This window comes from Branchiostoma belcheri, unplaced genomic scaffold (assembly GCF_001625305.1).
Source record: "Branchiostoma belcheri isolate BF01 breed outbred unplaced genomic scaffold, Haploidv18h27 scaffold107, whole genome shotgun sequence".
Taxonomy (NCBI): domain Eukaryota; kingdom Metazoa; phylum Chordata; class Leptocardii; order Amphioxiformes; family Branchiostomatidae; genus Branchiostoma; species Branchiostoma belcheri.
Window position 1 is genome coordinate 104,264 of NW_017802458.1, and position 10,966 is coordinate 115,229.

At 40.8% G+C, this 10,966-nt stretch overlaps 1 protein-coding gene across 1 annotated transcript; it reads right to left on the reverse strand.

Annotated features, from left to right (window-relative positions):
• Nucleotides 1-9,703: 9,703 nt before the first annotated feature.
• Nucleotides 9,704-10,966, reverse strand: LOC109479989 (frizzled-8-like; the record flags this gene model as incomplete). The annotated part of the gene is given in 1 exon segment (XM_019782082.1): nucleotides 9,704-10,966. A coding segment is annotated over 1 exon segment (637 nt), but the record flags the coding sequence as incomplete, so codon positions are not given.

Below are 10,966 nucleotides of genomic sequence, written 5' to 3' on the forward strand. Positions count from 1 at the left end.
ACCCACGTCAACATTATATAAAACGGGGGACAAGAAGACACTATTTGTCACTGTGGCGTCGGATCTCGTTCAAAGTCTCTAGTTTGAAGATGATTAAAAAGCCGCCACTATCTTCGGCGCTCCCGTCAGTTGGAACGTCAACTTACATACGGGGACTTTGCGCACTATCACTGAAACTCTTTCATCTGCACCAACCACAAAGGCATCAACGCACCGCTGAGGAACGTAGCGAAATAAATATAAGTCCGACATGAAAAGATCCAGCGCATATCTAACAACACGAAAGGCGTTTGAAGTCTGGCTGAAATGACCGAAGGATTTGTACTGAGGCTCATTTTGGTAAGGAAGCTGAAACGAGATAGTTACGTGCGGTTCGATGCGGTCATTACGACATCAAAGTGAATTCTGTAGCTTTCAATTAATTGACATGTACGTAATAACTTTTGTTACTGAAGGTATTCATATTTCAAACTTTTTGTGTTGCTACAACGCAAAGAAAATTTTCTTATACTCCCAACATAGTGTACGCCTCCTCGACAGACTTTTACAATTAAACATCCCATTCTTAGATGTTAACAACCTATCCGATAGTGCTACTGTGTACCTGCTACTTAATGGATCACCTTTACTTTCATCTAAAGTCAACTCTCAAATACTCATTGTTACACAGCTATATATCTCTGAAACTAAGTGATTTAACAACTGATTTATACTTCTGTATTCATTTATAATATCTTAATAGCTAAACTCTATTCTCTTGTTACCTGGACGATACCCATGTTTTGTGTTGTAATTTTTATTCTATGTCTAGTGGTGACGTGAATATAAGCATTTTGCTTGAGTGCGTCACCACTATGTATTGTATTTTTTTCATGTTGAAATAAATAAAAGAAACTTTTCTTAAGCTATAGTTCGTATGTGTTACATCCTTCAGTTACCTGTTATCATTACTATTGGTCAACTTTATATGGATATAACAATTGGTTACTTCTTTCAATTTTCGCTGAGCCCATCTAAGCTTTTTTTAGCTAGTAACTATACATAATTTCGTTAGTTTTGAATGTATGAATATAGAACAACGGCAAAATGATATAAAGTCAAACTCGGGCAAGAAAATACTTACAGTTTAGTATAAGGAAATCGGGGTTGAGAATATCACAAAAATACAAAAAGGCATAGAAAATGGCCTGAATTCTGTGCAACACCACAGTAGAAAATTCGATGCACAACTTTTGTGTGTTTGTGTTGAAGAAAGTTTTAGCTCTCTCCTACTTTGCTAAGCCTCTACCAGGCTTCGGGAGACGGCTGAAAAGAGTAGAAATCGGTCAAATAGAGAGATAACATGCCGAGGGAGTTGGTCTGCTAGAGTACATTTTGTCGCATCCGAAGCCTGGTAGAGGCTAGGATTTGCCTTCAAACTTACAGCTCACCACATAGCATATGTCCAGACTATGCATGATGTACAAAATGACTAATAAACTGGTGGACGTCCAAACTATTACGTACCTAATACCAGCCCAGAAGAGAACAAGAAATAACCATGCCTTCAAGTACCAGAGTTATCAACCAAGGATTGAGGTGTTCAAGAATTCATTCTTTCCTTGAACTATCGCAGAGTGGAACTCACTGCCACCAAATACAGTAGGGGCATTGTCATTAGATAGCTTTAAACAATGTCTAGAGATAGATGTCCAAGGGTAAGGTGTAACAAGTCGATCGGTGTAATATAGCCAGCTGCCGCCGCGCCGCGTGCCAGCGAAGCTGGTGTGTTACGCCGAAAGGCGGTTCTACCGGCTATACAGATACAGATACAGAGGCTAGGTTTTGCCTTCAAACTTCCAGCTCGCCACACAAGCATTATGATCCCAGCATTATGATCTAAACCCATGTCTGTATATCAGTCCTACTGATCCAGATAGAGTACATGATAGCCCAACTGGCACTTGACAGGCCGTACATTCATCATCACTAAAACTAATCCCCCATAGCGAGCCCGCACATTAGGCCACAGCAAGTAAATTTTATGGATGACATCTTCCATAGACTCCAAATCTAATGCGATAGGGAAAAAAAACCAGGCGGGCAAAAAAAGAGATTTCTACATTTTCATATTTTGACATCATAAACCTACTTACACAAGAAATGATACCTATGTTGTGCTAGGTTTAGTGCCACGTATTACAACATCCATTTGTCACTCAAAAAGTTTTCAATCATTGTACAAATGGTTTTGATTGAGTGGGAACATCACATATACACACCCAGCATCACATATAAAAGGAAAGAAATGTTTCGCTGCATCAAAGTAAAAGACAAAATATCAAATCAGAGCCTTGTCTTGTCTCCTCTCTTCATATTTATCTGCCATCCACGTTCCGGCATGGCAACAGACATCTTTGCCCATTTTTGGCATGTTGACCACCATCAGAGGGAAAAAAATCTCTATCCAAAATCAAGCGAAAATCAATGATGTCATCCATAAAAATGACTTACTGTGGCCGTTACACGGAGCTGTCAATCAAAACTTACCCAGGCGCGGATGATGGGACCTGTGGGAGGGGGGGCAGTCGGTGTTCCTGACTTTAATCTTGACGTGTACGCCATCTTTCTTCCTTCGTACCGTAATCATCTTGAGTATTCTCTTTTGGGGCTCCTGTGCCTCAAGTTTGCTGGATAGTCTCCGAACCGATAGTCATTTACAACATAGGTGCCCATTTTCGGCATGTCGACCACCATCATAGGGCAAAAAAAAAGTTCAAAAAAATGTTTTTTTTTTCAAAATTTTTTTTTAATCTCAAAAATCAGGCAAAAATGCGCGCGTTAATGTCATCCATAAAATTTATTTGCTGTGGCCTTATCGTCACACTGAGCTGTCAATCATAACTTACCCAGGCGCGGATGATGGGACCTGTGGGAGGGGGGCAGTCGGTGTTCCTGACTTTAATCTTGACATGTACGCCATCTTTCTTCCTTCGTACCATAATCATCTCGAGAATTCTCTTTTGGGTTCTCCAGAGGACATCAAAGGTACCCAGGATGTGCTAATGGAGACAGAATGGTTGGATGGTTCTTTGCTCAGATTAGAATTTCTGTTATTTCTTCCAACTCAATGGCTCGAATCTTCCTCTCCGTTAACTTTTAGTTTTGTTGGGCGAGAAATTCACTCAAAGGTTAATATATGAAGTTATTTATGTACATAAAAAGCGTGTTGGGCATTGTTGAATGTTAATTGTATCTGTTCGCCCGGTATATTGTAAATTGGATTCAAAAACTTGTGTGAAAATGAAAAATGCCAGATTGTGTTAATATGATAAGCAACAAGTAGTATTATGATAAGCAACGATTAGTACTAAATCATAAAATCGAGATATTGCCTACCTGTCTATGTGCCCCCACCCCCTTCAGTTTTCTCCATACATGTACCATGTTACATGTCCCATGGTTCTCTACTCTCTCTTATGCTAAGTAGATACCGAAATACCATAGTTACACGTGTATTTTTTATTCTCCAAGTTGTTGTTTTCTTTACCCTAGAAAGCTCAGAAAACTTTACAACTGTCCATCCACCGTTTTGTAACGACACAGTGTTTGTAAGGTCTAAAGTGCACTCCTGTTTAATAATTTAGGGCTGATTCTGACGATACGTGGATTATGTATGGTTAATCCCATACTACACCTGTCATTAATCTCCAAGCAGATGTAGGTACGGCCAGTGTTGTTTTAAGACATTGTTTTAAGGTCTTGAAACCTTTTATGTGTCTTTCTAGTGGTCGACGTTTTTTCTCTTCGCCTTTCTCCAAGGGACCACAAGGAGGTTGTATAACTAGAAAGGTAACATTTGCAAAGCAAATGCATTATGTTTACCTTCGCATATGGTCTGCTCTATCAATTCTTACTCAAAGACGTTCATATATATGGTTAGACAGGAGTCTAAATCCTTCTTGTAATAAAATTGCAACATGATGTAACCCAACACTAGTTACCATGATAACAGAGAGTCTGGTTCAGGTCATTGGCCTTTTTGGTTTGGAGAAGAAGAGGAAGAAGAGGAAACTTGGCATAGCAAAAACAATAGCCTCAAACACACCCGTATTTCAGACGTAAATAATGTATACTATTTAGATCTATGTTTACCTTCGCAGGTCTTCGAAGGAAGACATACGGTTTTTGCACAGTTTCTTCCTCTTCTTCTCCAAACACACAAGGTCAATAACCTGGACCACACGTCTGCCACCATGGCAACTGGCGCTACAGCAGACACCCTGTGATGTTGGATTACATTATGTAGCAAGGGGCTGGTCACAGGTCACCATATATATATTAATGTATTTTAGTATGACTAAACAGGGTACAGTTTGTTGGGCTAGATCATGTGAATGTATTTCTTCATTCCTAAAACACTGAGCCGAACCTACATCTGCTTGGAGTCCATGTTAGCCTGACCTGTGACCTTGCGGTTGACGTGGGGAGGGGGGTACTTGAAACTCGGGCGAACTTTGCCCGGCGTGAAGTCCGTACACCTGTTGAGGTCATTGACCTTTGACCGTTCGAGAGGTAAAGGTAATATTGACCTAAAATCGATCGTCAAATGTGCAGAGATAAGAACAATGCAACACCTATTTTCAAAACACAGCTACTTTTTTGTTTCCAACATTGTTAATAAATTTGATAGCATTTTAAACAACATATTCATCAACAACTTGTGTCATGTATATCGTTTATACAATATTTATGATACATATGATAACCATTGTGTCATGTATATACAAAGTAAATTTTGATGATAAATACTTATGATACTGAGGGTATCTTTGAGTATAAGTAGGCAAGATTAACACAATATGTGTGGTCCGGAATGCAAGACTGGATTGCAGACAGGGAGGAGGTTCTCTCGTTGGAAGAGCCTGTATCCACCAATGGTGGAAGCTTTTGTGTCGTGACCTTGGATTTGAATGTATCCGTTGTGTTCGAAATGTGTGTACTTGCAAAACATGCTTTTGCGAAGTTGTCCCTCTAGCTTTGTCTGGGGCACGTCTTTTCGAACGTCGTGACAAAGTGTTGACCTTGTCGTGAACTGTTTGACCTTGACAGCCAGGTGTGCGAAGAAAGAACGTAGCAAATATGAATAGCAAAGTTCTTTGATCACAACAATTTATTTTTCACTAGCCGACTTTTCGATGACCATCAGGGCAATTTTGACTGGTTTGTTGTGCACTGACGCTAGATGTTACTTGGTGCATAGTGCACTAAAGATGTTACATAGTTCACAGTGCACTGTTACTTGGTTCACAGTGCACTTAAGCTAGTTTTTACTGTTAACAATGCTGATGACAATTTACTGTTAACAATTTACTGATGAAGATGACAGACGGTCATCGAAACGTCGGCTCGTGAAAAATAAATGGTTGTAATCAAATGACTTTGCTATTCATTCGTTTACCAACCTGATGAAATTATTTACGGATAAAGAACGTAGTAGGTTTATCACAACCATCTTGCTTGCAGGTTAATTGCATGTAACAGTGTAAATACAACGTGTCTATCAATTGCTACCTCAAAAGGCGCACAATGCAGTTTTTAGGGCTTGGAAACACGATTTTTCAAAGCAAATATTCCAGTTATTTTTCTACATAGTGAGTTGAAACCACACAGTCCCAATGTATATTACAAACATCTTGCTTGCAGGTTAATTGCAAGTAACAGTGTAAGTACAATGTGTCTATCAATTGCTACCTCAAAATGCGTCCGATGCAGTTTTTAGGGCTTGGAAACCCGATTTTTCAAAGCAAATATTACAGTCATTTATCTACATAGTGAGTTGAAACAACATTGTCCCAATGTATATTGACCCTCATGGAGCAAAAATTCCCGAAATTCTGACGAAAATGGTTACTAAAAGGGCCCTTGGCTGATTTTTTAGGGTACCACCCAATACCACCCAGGGCTTGTTTCTGTAGTTTTAAATAACGAAATGTGCTAATGTAAAGCAGTATGTGTCAATATCATAAATATTGCCTTATTTAGAATATTACCAGTTTTGCTGCTCTGAATCGCTGGATGCCTTTAAAGGAACAGTTCGAAATGGAAACTTCATCATTCGTTCACCGATTTTGATGTCAGTATTTATAAATTATTTCGCATACAGGTGATATGTATATCATCCTTGCTCAAATTGCAATTTCCAGGGGGTGAGCGCTAATATTTCTGAATAAAAGGCCAATATTTATTGTAAAAATCTTAAATTTATTGTCTGTATGTGTCTTTATGTATTGTACCTGTTTATTCATTTATTACGCAGGGCCCAACTGAAAAGCAGCGTTACTAGCCTCTACCAGGCTTCGGGAGACGGCTGGAAAGTGTAGAAATCGGTTTAAATATAGAGATAACATGCCGAGGGAGTTGGACCGATTTGTACTCTTTCCAGCCGTCTCCCGAAGCCTGGTAGAGGCTAGCGTTAACACCGAGTGGGCAACCTTCGATAAAAATGACGAAATAATAAAATAAATAAATAAAGTGAAAATCTGCAAGTTGACCACATGGTAAAGAGGTGTTAAACCCCATGAAGCATATGTTGGTTATTGCCAAATAAACCACAAGTCCGTTCGATAATCACTTCAAATTAATTACGGCAGATTAACACCTGGGGTGGAAAATGGGCGACAAATGAGTCGGGAGGAGCCACTAATCACCTGTGGGGATTCGCCCACCCTCATCACCCCCCCCCCTTATTCAACAAGTCCTCACACAATGGTTTTCCCCCGCTAATTCTTATAATTTGCATGTAGATTTGGGCGCTTTTGTTGGTTTTCTGAGAGGTACGATTGACTTCATTCAGAGTTGTGGGGATTTGTGGATCGCCCATCGGGGATAATGCCTTCTTCAGCTGGCCCTTGTGATAATCACTGTGCGAAGGTTCACCAAGCCATAGCCTCCTTCGCAGACTTCTGAGGGTACGGCGAAACCGTCTCTCCCGGCAAACTCTAGCCTCCGTAGCAGGCTTATAGAACTGGGGTTTGGTGGTCTTCGACTGTTTTCTGATTAGCCCGGTTCAAAAAACGGGGGTAATTCAACCAGGCCGGCTATGTTGTCTATATGCAATCAGAAAATAGCACATAAAAGCTCCAAAAGACCCTGAAGACCCCCAAACCCCCAGTTTGTTTTTTTCATGCTATGGAGGCTAGGCAAACGCCCTCCGCGGCATAACTCACGTCGCTCCCGGCCGAAAAAAAATTAACGCCGACGCCCCAGAAGTCTGCGAATGAGGCTATGGTTCACCACTCGAAGGAGGGTATAGTTTATATAGTGTGAACTCGGACTCAATTTGTAGAGAGACTCGACAACTCTTGAATACAAATTGTACAAATGAGGTAGCCTCTACCAGGCTTCAGAAGCGGATAGAAAGAGCAAAAAACGCATGGCCAAATAACATGCCATTGGGAATTGGTCCACTAAAGAACATTTTGCAGCCTCTGGTAGCTTTTCTGGTTTTTCCAGCCGCTTCTGAAGCCTGTTAGAGGCTACAAATGAAGAGCTTGAACATTTTTAGATTAGCAAAACAAAAAACAAAACAAAACAAAAAACATGTAAGGCGTACAGATATGTGCGTGTGAAGAAAAAAGATTATTATTTTTATTTCTTTGGATAAATCAACTAGAAAAATACATTATGGTGGTGTTCCTATATTGTTCTTTCTGTCAATGACGTAACTGAAATACATGTACCATGTAATCCTCAGGATATCAATTAATGGTAATTACAAACGATTGTGATGATAAAACTGACAATTTCGTCACACCTGTGGCATTCTCGGAAATTCTTTCTGATTTTTTTTGGCACCAGACGATCAAATATTGATACTTTCCGATCACATAGAGCACAATATATGCGTTAGAGCAACCTCAACAAAAAGTCTGTTTAAATAAACGTACTTCGTGTTTAATTAAATCCGACCACTTTTGTAAATCGAACCAACCGTCCAGCACATCTGCGAGTGTTGTCGTCATTCAATAACAAGCGTTTTCGGGAACAAAAGAACGCGGTCTCGATTCCCATGTCCGACCACAACCTGTTTCTCCCACGTATCCTGGTACACCTCGATTGTAAGTTCTTTCTAAAGACGTGCACAATAGGTGCGGATGCATTTATTATATGTTTTAGTTCCCATTTTGTACTGGCCATGCTATGGGAGTGGTAGCGTAGTGTGTGCTAGCCTCCATAGCATGCCAAAAACTGGGGGTTTGGGGGGTCTTCAGGGTCTTGTATGTACAGTTTTCTGATTGCAGATAACCGGCCTGGTTGAATTACCCTCGTTTTTAGAACTGGGCTAATCAGAAAACAGCCGAAGACCACCAAACCCCCAGTTCTACAAGCCTGCTACGGAGGCTAGTTGTGTGCGCACATACTGACATATCCTTTTTCTTCTAGCGTGCCTGAGTCGCTAGAAAGCACATGAATGCCATCGTTTGCAGGCACTGGAACCTCACGGCCGACCCACCGTTTGAGAAACAACAAAGAGGTCGAACTTTGGCGGGCTAATTGGGTTGAGCATTGTAGGGGGTAAGCTACATACACGACAAAGGGGTGGCAGGCATGAAGCCTTGTGCGACCTCCCGTAGGAAAAAAACCTTTCTGGGAAGTACTAAGTACTCTCTTGTTTACCATACACGATAGTACATGTCGGAAACAAAGAAGTTGTTGTAATTACTTAAGCTGGACATCCGAACCCTCAACTTAACCACACGACAACGTAACTCGACAAAGGACCTGATTTTGCTTGTAGTTTAACCAACGATGTATTTACGGATTTGTAAAGGAAGCGTAAAGATATGAAATATGTTAACGTCGTATTTAAGCACACTGAAAGGTGGCGAAAAGGCGGAGTTTGCCTTTCAGAAGCTTTTACGAAGTCGTAAAGACTACAGAAATATTTTCTCACCTTTAATACTTCTTTACATATTGCGGAAACTTTTGCTTAAATGTCTGTTTTCGTGCTGTGTGTTAAGTAAAGGTTATCTAGTTTAGGTGGAAACCTATCTCTAGAGTGAAACGCGGTTCGAGGACAGCAAACATTACAAAACGTTCAACACATTCTCTAGATAAAATCTCTACACAGGTGTGCCTAGAACTATGCACACACGGGACAATAACCCACCACAAACGCAGGTGCTTCAAATATCTCTCGTTTTTTATTATCAGCATTACACCATATTTTCTCACGTAAAATTCTCTCTGTAAGTTTTTTGGGGTGTACTAGTATTTCTTTTGGCGTGCAGAGTGGAAACCGGTTGGGTAAATTTGCACTTCGACTTTTCTGAGTGGACGTAAGCCTATATGGTCAGTCAGAAAACTTTCTAATTGGAAATAAACGGAGGAGGGCCTATGCTAACTTGTGATGAACAAACATAGGATTTAGGTTTGAAATTACAAGCCTAGTCTGCCTATGGAGGCTTCTTAGGCTGTCTGTAGCCTCTATCAGACTCCTTGGAAGTTCAAAGAATAGTAAAATTTGGTCAAATATGGAGAATACTTTGCCAGAAGAATTAGCTAGCAAAACAGTTTTATGTTAGTAACTCTACTGGCAAAGTATTCACAATTTTCACAATTTTTCTTTGATCTCAACAAGTCTGTTAGAGACTACATTTTGTTTGTAAGAACACAAGAACTAGTTGGGAATAAACAAACAAATATAAATAAAACACTCCTGTTTAAGGACGGTTGTATTGCAAGGATGAAATCTCTTCATAGCATGAACAAACTTTTCAACAAGAACCTTGGAACAAACTATGGGTAGGTACTAGTACTTGCATTGAAGAAGTATTTTCCTTCGAATTTTTCACAAATGATTGTCGTTAACGAAAACTACAAACCTCTCAGACAACCTTCCTTTTCATAAACTAACAAGAAATTTGACGAACTGAAAAAATATTTACAAACATTTAGACGTTATAGAACAGAGTGACATTATTGATATATTGCATAAATATCAGGCATCAGCACCCGTATATGATAATAATAATGATAATATTATATCACAATTTGTACAATTAGAGAATCTCTTCCGAAATTAGGTCATTCTATACAATATAAACAAGGGGAAAAATGATTGCTGTGGACCCCGAATATCCTTGGTTTACATGTACCCATCATTATGGTCGCTGTGTGAGTTGATTTGCAACAAAATAACACCTTGATTGTACAGCTTGGTTAATCAGTAACTCTAAAGAAAACAGACCTTGGAAATACGTGTGGCAGTACTGAGCATTCGGTACACAAAAGAGTTGTATTTCTTTACACAGTAACACTGTTGCCCCCCTCCCCCATAAGTATAAATCATACGTGGGTAAAAGAAGTCTGTTTGGGGAGGGCTATAGTAGTAACTGCTGTGTACCTGGCTTGTGTTTGACTGGTCTTTTTCCCGCAGAGTTTTCTGTGGAACTGTTTCCAAGAGTCGATGGTTTTGCCGGTCCAGACCCAGACCCCTGATGTTACTCCTACCACTAGGCACATGAAATACTTGAGCATGAAGACGGTATAGTCCGGCCGAAAGTCTGGCATGCAGTCGGGGCAGGCTAACGCTCGCTCCCAAGCCGGTCGGTGCTGCTGCTCGTAGAAGTAACACGCGACCACGATGGTGGCAGGGACGGTGTACAGCACGGAAAAGATCCCGATTCTCAGCATGAGTTTCTCCAGTTTGTCCGTCTTCGTCCCGCCCTGCTTGATGACTTTTCGGATCCGGATGAGCGAGACGAATCCGGCGAGGAGGAAGGACGTCCCGATGATGAGGTAAACCATGAGCGGGGCTAGCACGAACCCCCGCAGATTGTCCAAGTTCTGATTGCCGACGTAGCAGATCCCGCTGACCGGGTCCCCGTCCACGGAGCTCATCGCCAGGACAGCGATGGTTTTGACGCTGGGGATGAGCCAGGCGGCCAGGTGGAAATACTGCGCGTAGCTGGCGATGGCCTCC